Source organism: Heterocephalus glaber, unplaced genomic scaffold (genome assembly GCF_053883595.1).
Source record: "Heterocephalus glaber isolate CG9 unplaced genomic scaffold, H.glaber_assembly_v1.0 deba00000676, whole genome shotgun sequence".
Lineage (NCBI taxonomy): Eukaryota > Metazoa > Chordata > Mammalia > Rodentia > Bathyergidae > Heterocephalus > Heterocephalus glaber.
The window spans coordinates 7,609,043-7,623,777 of record NW_028258156.1 but is presented as its reverse complement, the minus strand read 5'-3'; the positions used below and the strand labels follow the sequence as shown (position 1 = coordinate 7,623,777).

The following is a 14,735-nucleotide window of genomic DNA, read 5'->3' as shown; positions in this document are numbered from 1 at the left end:
AGCTGTTTCTCCTCTGCCATGCCACCTGCCTTGGAGCCAGCCAACTATGGACTGAAACCTTTACAGTTGTGAGCCAAAATAAACCTTTCCTCCTTGAACTTGTAGGTGTAGGGTATTGTGTCCTAGCAATGAGAAATTAACTAAGACAAGAAGGCAACGGTTATTCACTGAAGCTGAAGCGGAGGTAAGACAGACCATGACCCCAAGATCCTAATCTAATCCTTTTATCACTAAAACACCTTTATCACATACACCTTTGAAGCCTTACCACCTAATGTGATTCAGGTCTAGGATGGTCCAGGGGTGTGGGTGGGCTTGCTCGTAGGCCATCCTGCGGGTGCGTAGGCCTGGCACCTGAAACCATGGGAAATCCAGGTATCAAAGTTGACTCCAGAAGAGAACCTAACAGACCAGTAGCAATGGAAGAAATTGAGAAAGTTACCAGAAACCTGTAATTCCCTACAATGCAAAGCTCAGCTGGAGCCACGGGTTAAAAAAAATCCTTCATGAACAAGAGCGATCAGAAGCAACATGATGGATTCAGCTCATGAAAATAGACCACCAATGCTAATGTCTTCAAAATCAAGACATATCACGTCACATTGCCACTGTTGGTGAAAGGAAGCATTATTTGTGTGGCTGCTATGCAGCTTTCAGCAATATAGCAATCACATTTCCAGTTCAGAAGGTCCTCTTTCAGCAGTAGCATTTTAATCAAAACCTGAGGTGCAGTACTTCAGTTACGGAGGGATGGATTTTGAAACTTGTATCATGGAATCCTTCCATTAATGCAGAAAAAAACTACCCTGGCACTTGTTTGGTCTGTATGAGGATTTGTGTTGCCTTCTCCATAAGCATGTCAGAGCTCCAGTTTGAAACCCAGGCTTTGGAGGCAATACTTGCAGGGACAACAGAAGCCATTTTCACTCCAGTGGAAAAAGTTCAGACATTGCTTCAAGGCCACAAGCATCACGACAAATTTACAAACACTTATGAAGCCTTTCAGGGCTCTGAAATGCCATGTAAGAGAGTATTTTCAAGGCTTGGTGCTGATTCTTTTCCCTAATGGATTCAACAATGTTCTTTTTTTAGGCCATAGAGGTCCCATTAAGGAGCCATCCACCTACTGCAACAACTCTCAGTGCTCATTTGGTTAATGACTGTATCTGTGGGGGTGTATTGGGTGCCACATTGGGCTTTTTTTCCGGTTAATGTTGTAAAAACTTGCATACAGTCAGAATGCTGGGGAGTTTCAGTCTTTTTCCATATTCAAAATAATCTGGCTAGACTGGGACAAGAAACTGACAAATCTCTTCAGGTTACCCATCTGAATTATCATCGGTCCCTCATCTCTTGGGGCATAATCAATGCAACTTATGAATTCTTGTTAAAGATCATATTAAAAGTCACCAGTCATGTTATCAGCTCAATAGACCTGAGAAAAATACAGTTTGACTTAGGTTCAAATTGGCCCCAATATAAGTTGGTCATTGAGTCCAGGCCAAAGTGAAATATGGGAAAGCCATTTTCCCTGAGCATCAACAAAAACAGAATAAAAGGTTTCAGTAGGAAAAAAAAAGGTTTAAGGGCTGGAAATTTAGCTCAGTGGCAAAGTGCCTGTCTTGCAAAAGCAAAGTCCTGAGTTCAATCCCACATAAGGCGCGCGTGGCGGGGGGGGGGGGGGGGGGGATATGGTCTAAGATGAAAACCTTAAGATGAGAACCTGAACATAGGCACTTCTAACAACTTTTCCTGTGATGTCAGCCTAGGTTCAGCAACAAGAATGTCTGAATTAGAAATAACACTTTGAAGCAAGTATTATTGTTCATTATTGTTCCTATTTTGTCAATGAGTCCAAAACACTTGGGCCAGGGATATAGCTGAGGGGTGGTGCCACCACCTGCCTCACAAGTGCAAGGTCCTGAGTTCAATCCCCAGTACCAAAAAAAAAAAAAATGACTTCACTAAGGTCAGGAACTATGTGTGTGTGGTGCTAGGAATTGAACCCAGGGTCTCACATATTCTAGGCAAATGCTATACAAGTGAGCTGCACTCCCAGCCTAGTAGTAGGTTTTTTTTCTCATCAATAATATTTATTATTCATGTGAACAGCTTTACAAAAAATGGTATCAATTTGCTTAGCACATACTCATATACAGCTAATTTTGAATAGCTGTTACATATTTTTAAGTGACTTGTGTTCCATGGAGAATGATACTCCTTTAAAAACATGGGATATGTCGAAAATTAATGAACAGGAAGAACTTTTTACATATCAGAATTCTAACAACCTCTGCTTACTAAAACTGATTGTGTTTTATATGGGGTCTGTCTTTTGATATATAATCATTACTGTTGACATCAGAAAATTCCCTAAGATGATCAAAAGTAATCAGCTAACAGGAAATACTGCTATTCCCTGGTTTTTCACTAGCCTACTATATACTAGGACTTTCTAGCATCTTGCATAAAACACACCACGTGGGCCAGGGATTTAGCTCAGTGGTACCACCGCCTGTCTTGAACGTACAAGGACCTGAGTTCAATCCCCACTACCAAAAAACATACACACACACACCATGTTTGTCAAATTTGATTATACCACCCTAAAATTCAATAAAATGCAGGAGCTTAGTTTCAAACATTTCATAAACCCTGTTATATTCATTCACATATTAAAGTGTGTGCTATCTCAGCTCCTTTTCAACAAGTGCTTAAACTTTGTTCCTTAGCTTTCTCATGTGTGAGTTTCTGTATTCCTCACTTTAATCTTGTAGATAGCTACAAGGTAACTCCTAAAGGAGCACAAAACCAGTTATCTTTATTATTCACATAACTGTTTAATCAAAATGGACATTCACAGCTTTCCATTCTCAATTTCTAGAAACCCTGGGCAACAACAGAAAGTATACACCAAAATATTAACAAGAATCCACTGACAACACACTTTATAGAAAGGAATGCTGGGGGAAGGGGTGACCACCAGCTTAAGTAATTCTATGGAATTTTAAAACTGCCTTATTTAAAGCATAATCATACATGCCTAGATTCAGAGATGCTGAAGCAATTATATTAAGTGCTTACCAAAAATGGCTTCCTGCAGTTAAGTCTCAAGAATTCCATTTAAAATAAAACTCCCTTACACAGTAGACTCCAGTCTTCACCGTCTCCATGGCAAAGGTAACAAAACTTGAGAAAACAGGCTTACACAGCAAAGAGGAATTTACATTTAAAAAACAAGGAAAACATTTTTGCTAATGATAGCCCCAGACACCTGAGAGGTTACATTCACAGATAATCCTGTAAACAGTAGATGTTTAAAGACTTCAGCCAATGGACTTCTCAAACTGTGTCATATTTCAGGTTCTTTCCTTCATTAATTACATCTTCCAAACTAAGAAAATAAAGCTATCTTGTTAGAAGAATGGAAAAAGCTAAATAATAAAGTAGGCTTCAAATAAATGGCAAGGACCCAGAAAACCAGTACCTAGAGCTGAAAGCTAGTTCCCATTTATTAATTGCCTTTTTTTCTTCCAAGGAGTGCCAATATTCTGTGCACTCTCCATGGGCTCTTGTTTGGCTAGCTCTAGGTTGCTAACACCACTGAGGAAAATCTTAAGACACATTTAACCCACTTATACATATATCAGATATACAATTCCCCAATGCCATTTCCATCCCCTAGCAACAAAAACACCAAAGCCCATTTCTTTTTAAGAACTTTATTTCAATGCTGTGGAGTAGCCCAGTTTGTCACAAATTAAAATTATCTCTAATCTTACTACCTTAGAACATCCCTGGGGGAGTTATTAATTCAATGCTAAGGGAAATAGGAATATATCTGTTAAGTGAATGGCTAGGAATTAGCTTGAAATGTTTTTATTTTTTAAGGCAGCACATACACAGTTTCCCTGATTTGAAAAAGTAATGGAAGGCTTAATTTTTACCTTATAGTCCCTAGTATGCTCAATTCAAAAAAGACTCAAGACATTAACATCGTTAAAAATATTTATTTTGATAAGTCTATCAATAAATAAGTCAGGAGAGGTTCCACTTTGTCACAGACACATCTGAGGAGTAAAAGCCCTATGCCATCGAACTGGTGAACATTTGAATGACATCCCACTCTTATACAGCCAGAGCACACACTTTCCATGTTGTCTGTGTTCGATGATTGCTTCCAAATCCAGATGAGAAAATAGTCCTTTATCCCCAAAGTAGGCTAAAATGTTTATGAAGAGGAGAAATAAATTAAACCCCAATACAAAAATTTTCTAAACAGTTTAAGAACAAGAAGATTTTATGCATTTCTGTTTGCTCATCTAAAAACTAAATTACTAAAAGCATCAATATTATTAAACAACAAAAAAATTAGAACTATATTTAAATAGGTTTGAGTATGGCTACCTAATATTAAAAAAAAATAAAAAGGAAAATATAAGTTGATAACTAAAATGAAGTCAATCAAAAGACAAATGATTAATGGCTTTCACAAACTGGAAGGACTGACAAACCCAGATCACTAATACTAAAACAACATGCTGTCTTGAGCCAGATTCTGTGTGTAAAGTCCACCATAACTCCTGTGATGGTAATCCCTATTTAAAGCTATGGAAACAAAGGCTTTCAGATGGTTACAGGTGGTAAGTGGAAGAGCAGGATTGACCCAGGTGATCTTAACTTTAGTCTACCCACATCCATAGAAGCAATTAGTATCCATTTCTACTTCAACTAATTCTTAAGAATTAACTACAAAAAAAAGAATTAACTACAGCCAAAAAAAAAAAAAAAAAAGAATTAATTACAGCCACTAAAGAGTCCAAACTTCCAAAGCAACAGGATCTAGAAAGGAGACATAAGATGTTTCATGTCTAAATCCTGCTGGGTAAAAAATATGATTTCTAGTCAGGTACAGTAGCCCATGCCTGTAATCCCAGCACTTAGGAGCCTGAGGCAGGAGGATGCCATGAGTTTTGTGGCCAGGCTGGGTGTGTTATGGCTTATATCTAGATTACTCCTCCCCTCCAGCAAAGACTTGTGTGCTAACAGATGGGGCTTTTGGGAGGTGACTGGATCATGGGTGTGCAATTCTGGATCAGTCCACTGAATGGTTTAGCACAGATCTAGGTGTGAACAATGGACTTACTGAGGAAAGACCCACCCTGGGTGAGGGTGGCACCAACCAATAGGCTTGTAGCCTGGATGGAATAAAAATGGAAAGGAGGAAGGCTTGTGGCTTCCTGCCTTTCATCCCATGAGCTCTTTCTCCTCTGCCATGCTGTCCTGCCTTGGAGCCAGCGGCCCGTGGACTAAAACCTCTACAAACTATGAGCCAAAATAAACTCCTCTAACTTTAACTTCTGAGTGTCAGGTATTTTGTCCCAGCAATGAGAAAGTAACTAAGACACTGGGCTACCTAGTGAGTTCAAGGCCAGCCTGAACTATATAGCAAGACACTGTCTCAAAAGGCCAATGAAAGAAAAAAAAAAATGATTTCTATCCCAACTGAATAAAATTGTATTACAAAATGACAATGAGGGTCTTTTCTTTTTTTTTTTTTTTTTGGTACCGAGGATCAAACTCGGGTCCCTGTGCTTTCAAGACAGGCAGCATAACCACTGAGCTAAATCCCCAGCCCAATGAGGGTCTTTTCAATGAGGGTGCTTTCATATCTTATACACAGTTAAGATATGAAAATAAACTTCATCTATTAGGATTTTTTTCCTCAAATGTAATGAATGTCCAAAATAAAAATCTTCCTTGGCCTTACACAGATAATAGGAATAATGATTCTGTTGGTTAACTTATTTGCCTTATAATGTTTTATTAATCTATTACCTCTTACTCAGTGTAATACTGCATTGTGAATAATGCATTCCTATCAACCAGCAATTGTTGACCATGTGCAATGTGCTGTACTGAGTGAAAATGGAGGATATTAAGGGCTATGAACATAGCTCAACGACATGGCATGTGTGCCACATGTATAAGGTCCTGAATTCTACAGTGATGAATATGGTTCTAATCCCAAAAAGATTCAACAAGTTAGCAAAAGAAACAAATCACTAATTTACATAAGCATCATATATAATAAATGTAGAGACAACAGACTTTATATTAATAAACAACACATTTTACACTTTTTACACTAACAAAAACCACAGCATAAAAAATTCTGTTCCTTTCAGAGTAAAGAGTAGGCCACAAAGAAGATCTCTCTAATGCAGCCAGCAAGGTACATAATTATTTCCTAAAAACAAGTATACCTGGGGAGTAAACCAGAAGACACTTCTAATGACAGAAATAACCAAGACAGCACAAGAAAGAAAAACAACACTGAAAAACCAAAAAGGTGAAGAAATGAAAAAGCTGGTGGTGGTGGTAGAGGTACTTCCAGTCCCACAAATGTGAAGGGTCAAAACTTGCTGGGTAACTGAAGACAAAAAAAGAAGTACAGAGGGACACATTCCATTCCATCCCCACCTCTGACCCTAAGGCACAAGGACCAAGACTGAGGAACATTTAATTAATTCAACACTTGTTGACCAAGTATTTTAGGTGCTTACAGGACAAAATGTAATGCAAATAAGCAATAAGTATAATACAAGATAAAAAACGATAGACACTGAGAATACTATGGGAACACAGAAATGAAATTAGTTTCATCGAGGAGGATGGTGGGAAAAGATTCAGTGACAAGGCAACACCAGAGATATGCTTTCCTAGGAGCAGATTTTTATCAGGTGGGAACCAATGAGAAAGAGCATTCCAGAGTGAGGGAGCATAAGCACATGGGGCAAAGGCATGAAAATAGTTTATTCTGGAATTAGCATGCAGTATCATGTAGCCAGAATAATGTTCTCATAGGAGGAGGTAGCAATAAAGGAGAATATACAGAAAAAGATTAAAAATTACCATTAATGGTTTATTGATATTACTTAGAAGCACTACTACCACATTATATATCATATTCTCATCCTCATGGCAAGCTTATGAAGTATTATGATACCCAACTAATAAAAGAGGAGACTACAGTTTAGAAAGATTAATGGCTTCTTGGGGAAAGGTATTTGATGATAATTTCCACTACTTGAAAAATATTGACACAGTTCAACCCAGTAGTCACATCTGATACTATATCCTAAGGTAATGTTTCCTTAAGGAAATAATTGGTCCACAGTTATCCAGTTAGTCAAGAACAGATACATTACCTCAAGCCCCATTTAAAAGAAAAGAAACTAATAATTCAAACAACAAAGGCCAAGAAAAAAGGAACTGAGTGGGGAGCTCTGAAAGCAGTTTTAAGAAGCCATGTCATAAAAGTTTAAAAGGAGAAAAGGAGACTAAGAAAGGAAATGGTGAGTGAAAATCATTTATTGAAGAACTTTATCATGGAAAACAGTAATTGTGAAAGTGAGCAAGTTGAGGGCACATATGGTGGCTCTCTTTGATAAGAAAAACCTCTCCACTGAGAAAGGAGAACCCAGTGAGGCAGAGGGACAGACGATGATATTATCAGATGACAGACACTGTGGGAAGAGGCAAGATCACCTTCAGGAGGCTGTGTGACCCAGTGGAAAGAATGAGGGCTCTGGAGGTAGACATTACTTCACTACTTATCAACCGTGTGACCTTTTCTAAAGAATTGAAGAAACAACTACAGACAATGAGTGTAAAGCACCTGAACAACAACTTCAAAGTCACAATGAAAATGATTCTTAATAATATTACTACAGGGCTAGGGATTTAGCTCAGTGGTTCCATCACCTGCCTCACAAGCACAAGGTCCCAAGTTTGATCCCCAGTACCAAATAATAATAATAATAATAATAATAATAATAATAATAATATTATTATTATTATTACTACTATAGATTGAACATTCCTAACTTGAAAATTTAAAATCTGGGCTCAAGCATTTTTTTTTTTTTTGGGGGGTACCAGGGATTGAACTCTGGTCCTTGAGCTTGTGCAGCAGGCAGCAAAACCACTGAGCTAAATGCTCGGCCCTACTCAAGCATTTTTGACAAAGAATACCAAATCAAGGGAGAGGGATTTAGCTCAGCAGCAGTGCAACTGCCTTGCAAGCGTAAGGTCCTGAGTTCGATCCTGGTACCAAAAAAAAAACCCAATCAGTATTATTTTCTGCTTATTCTGGCAAAAAAAGACTTAAAGGAGGATTCTGAAGAAACTGAAGACTTAAGAGAATAGCCAGTGAAGTCTGTTAGGGCAAACTATGAGGATGCCTGCACAACAGAAGGTCAAGCTGAAATCCTATAGCACCAGTATGCAGTGGTCAAGGTCATCATAGGGCCAAGAATATCAGTCCTTTCTTCACAGATTATTTATATATGTATATTACCATATATACCTACCTGTTTATAAATGTATGTATACATCTATACATAGTTGTCGCAAGTTATCATAGTTTGAATTCTGAACATCACCCAAAGGCCCATCTGTTAAAGGCTTGGCCATCAGCCTGTGAAGCCATTAGGAGATGGCAGAACCTTTAAGAAGTGGGACACACAAGAAAGTTGGGTCAATGGGACCATGCCCTTGAAGGGAATAATGGAACTCCAGTCCTTTCTTCTCTCTTTGCTTCCAAGTTGCCATAAGGTAATTAATTAGGCCTTCTCTGCCAGGCACTACTGCCATGATGTACTATGCTGACACAGCCCCAGAGCAACAGCTTAAAGCAACCATGAACTGAAACCAATGAAACCATGAGCCATAACTTACCTCCTTATGGGCCAGGGATTTAGCTCAGTGGCACCACGCCTGCCTCGCAAGCACAAGGTTCTGAGTTTGATCCCTTACCTCCTTATATAAGTTGATTATCTGAAGTATTTTGTCACAATAATGGAAAGCTAACAGACATTTATTCATACATATCTATACATACGTATAAATGTGTGCTGTGTGCATGTGAAGTTTTTACAAGTGCTTATCCAACACCAGCATGGTTGCTTTTGAGAAAAGAATATGGCAGTGCATTTTCAGAGCCACAGATGTTCATACACTTTGACTGATCCTATAAGAATTTATGATGAGATAAAAATCTATGAGTTATATGCATGAAAATGTTAATTATACTGTTAAAGGAAAAATTGAAAAGAGTCTAATTAAACCTATGTAATCTCCCAAAAAAATGCATATCAACTAATTTTGGGTGAAAAAACAAAATCATGTATCCTTGTCACAATGATATAAAGGTTATATTCATCTAAATAAAGATGAGAATATAGAAAACTAAAAACAGTTTGCCTTTTAATGTGATAGGAAAATAAACTTGCTCTTCTCCTTTTAAAAAATGTTTCACTGCAATTATAACATGGCATTGTAATTAAAACTTGGGAAGAGGGAAGTAGCTACCTGGTAAAGAAGCTAGACTGGTCCATAAACTGCTATAGTTTTCCAACAGCCCAAGACTACACTGACAGGCTGAGGTCTATGTGAACATCTATCATTATTATTCTTTTACTTCCCAATGATTCAATACTAATATATGAGCATCTTCCCTGAAATGTTTGAAACAGTACCTCAAAACTGTTGGCTCAGGCATTCCAGGATCTGCACCTCTTTTAAATCCTGAAGGGACAGAAGAAAAAATACTAATTAAAACTCCAACAGTCAAAAAAAAAAAAAATTGGGGCCGAGGATTTAGCTCAGTGTTTCCGCCGCCTGCCTTGACAGGGCAAGGTCCTGAGTTCGATCCCCGGTACTCCCCCAAAAAATCTATGATTAAGATATTCTTTTAATCCAATCTAAGACAACTAAAATGATATCAGATCTACCAACCCTATCTAGAGTTAGTTACCTGAGCTACAGAACAGTTTCCAATGTTCACTAAGTATGGAATTATACCTAGGACTAATTAGCGGGAAGGACAAGCTATCTTGTATCTATTGTATACACAATTAACACAGTAGCTTAGCATGCTCTATTTTTCATTATTAGTCATTACCCAGCAGCTAACAAAATCCCCAAATTATACTGCATGTAAGTCTATGAAGAACACAGCCAGGCATGGTGGAGCACACCTATAATCCCAGCACTCAGGAGGCTGAGGCAGGAGGAGTTCCCCAAGGCAGCCTGGGCTACATAGTGAATTCAAGGCCAGCCTAGACTACATAGCAAGGACTCTGTCTAAAAAAAACAAAAAAACAAAAAAACAAAAAAAAAAGACTACGAAGAACACAAAGTTTTTTTTTTTTAACTGGACCTTTTTTTAAAAAAAGCAGCTGAGAGTACCTATTTTATCCCCTACAAACCTCCCTTTTTACAAAGCAAAAACTAATGATAGAAGAGAGGATGAAAAAAAATCATTCAGTAAGTATTCAACAACCTAATTAAACCAACTCATTACAAGTTGATTAGTTAAACCTCTTACCGGGCCGGGGATTTAGCTCAGTGGTTCTGGCACCTGCCTTGCAAGCGCAAGGTCCAGAGTTCGATCCCCGGTACAAAAAAAAAAAGAAAAAAATCGCTTCTCGGCCTTTTGGCTAAGATCAAGTGTAAACCTCTTACCATTTAAAATATACTTGTAAACTCATTTGACAACATACTTGCTACTTTGTTGTAGTAACTGATGAAAATCAGAATGTCAAGAACTATAGCCAGCCAGGTATGGTGGTGCATGCCTGTAATCCCAGCACTCTGAAGGTTGAGGCAACAGGAGGATCTCCGTGAGTTGAAGGCCAACCTGAACTACACAGCTACTTCTGCAATTTGTTCACATCTACAAATGTTTATAATGCAAGGTCTATTTGTATCTGTGAAAGTTCTCAACTTGAATGTTCAAAAGTTGGGAATTTACTGTCTGATTTTCAAGCTGTTCTAAGGAATAAAGGGTTATCACAGCCTCTGCTCATAAGATTTATGGAAAACTAAGAGATCATGGAGAATCGTTTTTCAAAGATGGCTCAAAACCTTTTTTGCTGGTAAGGTCCAGATTCTTTCCTGTCACATCACTTTCTGTCATATTTTATAGCACTATAGGCCATGAAGCCCAGAAAGGTATGTTTAAACCTAAATTATACAAGAAATTAATCCATACTTGTAGGCTTTAGTGAGAGCTGAAGTGGAAAAAGTAAAAGAACAATTTGGAAACTTGTTTAAACATAAAATTAAGTTTTATATACAGTGTTAAGGAAAAAAAAGATAAAAAGTATGTACTAGAAAGACAGTCTTACTGTCAATCTCAAATAACCTGAGTTGGACAGTAGGGTGAAAATCACTATGGTCAAATAATTGAATAAAAAGGAAAATAACCTCTAGAGGGACTGAAGCCATTGATATAGATTTTAGCAACCAAAAGTAGAAAAAGAATCTCAAAAAGGAGAGAGTGTGAAAGGCAGATACTAGTTATAGAGAAGCAAAGACAAAAAAAAGCAAGAGCAGACTAAAATAGGATTCTATGTTCTCAATGATAAATTTTTTAAATGTGGCACAAAGAAGAGAAAGAATGAAGATTCCCACACCTTTCTCGGCTAAAAGGAGTTATTCCCAGTATGGCCACCCAAATAGTTATTTCATAATTAAATAAAAACTGAAGGGAGAGAGGGAAGAGTCCAGCAAGGAATAGGGGGAACAGCACAGGCTGTACAAGTAGCATGTCATATATTTGCTCTAAAACCTGATACCTGCAAAGTTACTAATATCTAGGGAAGCAATGTTTTAAAAATTGCATTCACGTTAGCCAAGTGTGGTGACACACACCTATAACCCAGCACTCTGGGAGCCTGAGGCAGGAGGCTTACAAGTTTCACCCCATCCTAGGGAACTTAGCAAGATCCTGTCTCAAAATAAAAAATGACAAAAGAGTTGGTGATGTAGTTCAGTGCAAAGGCCCTGGATTCAATTCCCAGTATGGGGGATGAGGGTTAGGGGTGAAAATAAAGTAGGAAAAAGTCGTTTTTAAGTCCTACAAGGGATGACAGGTGGCTTCCAGAAGATCATAGGGAACTAGAAACCACAGCTGCCTGGAAAATGTCCAGCCTAATCAAAGGCTCTGTCAAGACTGAGGGAATATACTTTATATTATACGATGCATGACATCTCAAATAAATTGGAAGCGGCATCCTGTTAGAATCCTATTTTAAAACGTGAAATTGACTTTCAGAAATGTCAAACTATTTGCTAAAACTGACAGAGCCAGGGACAAAAACTTTGGAACTTTCCCTTTCACCACTTTGCCTGAATAGGGCAGTAAAGATTTAAAAAAAAAAAAAAAAGAAAAGAAAACAGGATTAGAAATAGGATACCGTTCCAATGCAGCTCTAGGTGAAAATATTTGCCTAGGCGCTTACAAATTCTTGCAGTACAGTAAATGCTGGGCCCTTATGTCCCAGTGCCCAAGTTCAACCCGGTGACCTTGGGCAAGGAATGTGCAACTTTTCTATAGCTCAGTTTCCTCCCCTGTAAGACGAGGCCAAAAAATTTCTACACTCTTCACGGTACAATGAGAAACCAGAGGCATTCAACTACTGTCATAATCATACTTGAAAATACTGGCATATTCACAAGGTGTCTAGATTCTCTGCCCACTTGGGCCCACCCAAAGGTGAGGAGAAACGCCTAGAAAACCCGCCTAGTTCGTCGCTTTCACATACATAAAGTCAACAAGCCGTCACAGTAATCCCGAGAAGTATGCCTGATTTCAGTTTTACAGATGTAAAAACAGTGAAGGACTTGTTAAAGACTGCCCATCTAGTAAAGGAAGGAACTCGAACTCAAGCTAAATTGAAACCAGTAGACGAGGCAACTTCAGAGGAAGCGCGCGGCTGGGATCCCGTTTCCTTCCCCTCCCAGAAAGCCAAAGATGGAGTCGGAGACTCCACCAAACCCTCCTCAGTCTTTTCCGAGACTCTTCTACTGACCCAGGTAGATCACAAGAGGAATAAAACCCCAGCGGATGGCAAACTGGCCGCCCTTGAAGAGCTGCTGCAGCCTCTGCTTAGCCTCTTTACTCAGCTTCACCATGGCGACGGCCCGCAGGAACCGAGGACCTCCACCGAAGTGAGCGCGCCGAGACTCCGCGAGGGAAAGGAGGTGCGCACGCGCCATACACTGCCTTTACGGCAGGAGTCGTGAGCGTGGCCAGCAGAGGTCGTAATTCATCGTTCTTATCCCGCCCTTCCCCTCCGCGGCACCTCCCGTAAGAAGGGCCTGTGTGGTTGGTTTCTGGTGCTTCGCCGAGTGTAGTTCAAGTTTCTTACATTTTAGCACCTGGATTTTGCGGACGCTGTGGGATGCTAGAGGAACTGTTCTTAGAGCTCTCATTGTCCCACAACTAACTCCTTCCCACAGCCTTACGCATTTTTCTTGTCTTTTTTTTGGCCACAGTGTCGCTTTCTAGTTCAGTCTGTCCTTGAACCCCCTAAAATGTAAAGCCCAGGCTGTCCTAGAACTCAGAGATCCTCGTGCCTCGGCCTCTAAGAGTGTTAGGATTACAGGCGTGCACCACCATGCCCGGCCTGTTGTTTTGTTTTTGTGGTGCTGGAGATTGAACCCAAGGCCTCAGACTGAGCTGTATCTCGGCCTGTTTTTGAAAGTCTCCTACCAAAATTAGATATATAAATAAAGAGCTAAATAGAAGATAAAGAGGAAGTAGGGAGATCTTTTTCAAATGGGTGAGGGAAGAAGAGATGGAAGAAAGGGAAGGAAAAATGATGAAAATAGAGCTTTTGAACATGGGAAGGGGGCCAACGGTTTGAAGGAGCAAGGAGGGAGAGGAAGGGTGGGGGGAAGAGAACAATAAAGATGTATTTGTACATGTACCATCACCCACAATAACTGTAATCATGTACTGCAACTATGTACTAAAAAATCTGCATTTCAGATGAGTTCCAGCATTTAAATGACATCTTGCTACTTAAAACAAGAAACTTTCAATTTCATACTAAATAAGAACAAAAGGGTCTGAGAGTGCTAAAATCACAGGCACATGCCACCACACCTGGTACAACTCCAAAAGTTACTTGTCTGATGTATAAGGAATATTCATTTGAAAGAAGATTTAAGTCCTGATTCTTAGATTTGCTGTGTGATCCACTCTGACCCTGTAGAGTATACTTCTTTTGCTACTTTTAATTGGCCCACACTCAATATGTGAAACATGTTTCTTTTCATTTTTCATACCTTTAATAAACGTGAAATCTCACTACCTTTTATGCTTGTTTTGACCAATTCTTTGGTCAGGACAAAAAAATCCCTAGAAACCACCTCTAGAAGGGGAACCCAGCTCCCCAAAATATAACAAACCCAGAGCCTTTGCACAGAGCTACATTCCCAGACCTTTTTGCTTTTTAAGACAGGGTCTTGCTAAGTTGCTAAGTTTCTTAAACTGGGCTTGAATTTATGATCTTCCTTCCTCAGCCTCCCAGAATGCTGGAATTTTTTTGAGACCCTGTCTCAAAATAATTGCTCAGGCTGGCCTTGAACTTGCAATCCTATTTCAGCTTCCCAAGAATATAGGAGTGTACCACAGCACCCAACTATTCATTAGATCCTAATACAATGAAATGAAGAAAGAAGGATAAACTTAGAAATCATGAGGCTCTTAGATTAGAACTGCCAAGATTTGAATCCAGTTCTGTCACTCAAAATGAGGACCTTAGAAACTAGCTGATAACACATCAGAAAAGGTAATTAATTCATCATGGTTACCAGGAAAACAGGGCTTAGTTTCTAAAATGCAGCCAATTGGATAAGCCAAATGAAAAAGAGGGAAA

At 39.0% G+C, this 14,735-nt stretch overlaps 1 protein-coding gene and 1 pseudogene across 1 annotated transcript; one reads left to right on the top strand and one right to left on the bottom strand.

Moving 5' to 3' along the window:
- The first annotated feature begins 531 nt into the window (after nucleotides 1-531).
- LOC101702260 (mitochondrial nicotinamide adenine dinucleotide transporter SLC25A51-like) lies at nucleotides 532-1,510 on the top strand (annotated as a pseudogene).
- A 2,480-nt stretch (nucleotides 1,511-3,990) lies between these two features.
- Nucleotides 3,991-13,078, bottom strand: Tomm7 (translocase of outer mitochondrial membrane 7). Its single transcript, XM_013070289.3, has 3 exons — nucleotides 12,882-13,078; nucleotides 9,543-9,591; nucleotides 3,991-4,222 (listed from the first exon to the last, which is right to left on the bottom strand). Exons 1-3 carry the CDS (start codon nucleotides 13,066-13,068, stop codon nucleotides 4,207-4,209), a joined length of 252 nt encoding a protein of 83 aa, XP_012925743.3. The 5' UTR covers nucleotides 13,069-13,078; the 3' UTR covers nucleotides 3,991-4,206.
- Nucleotides 13,079-14,735: the final 1,657 nt, after the last annotated feature.

What these genes read in the sequence shown, in the direction of transcription:
- Tomm7 (XM_013070289.3), bottom strand. Translation starts at nt 13,068, where the DNA reads ATGGCGCGTGCGCACCTCCTTTCCCTCGCGGAGTCTCGGCGCGCTCAC. An exon ending in TCCTCTTGTGATCTACCTGG is followed by an intron (nt 9,592 to 12,881) that starts GTCAGTAGAAGA and finishes CTGTCCCTTCAG; the next exon opens with GATTTAAAAGAGGTGCAGAT.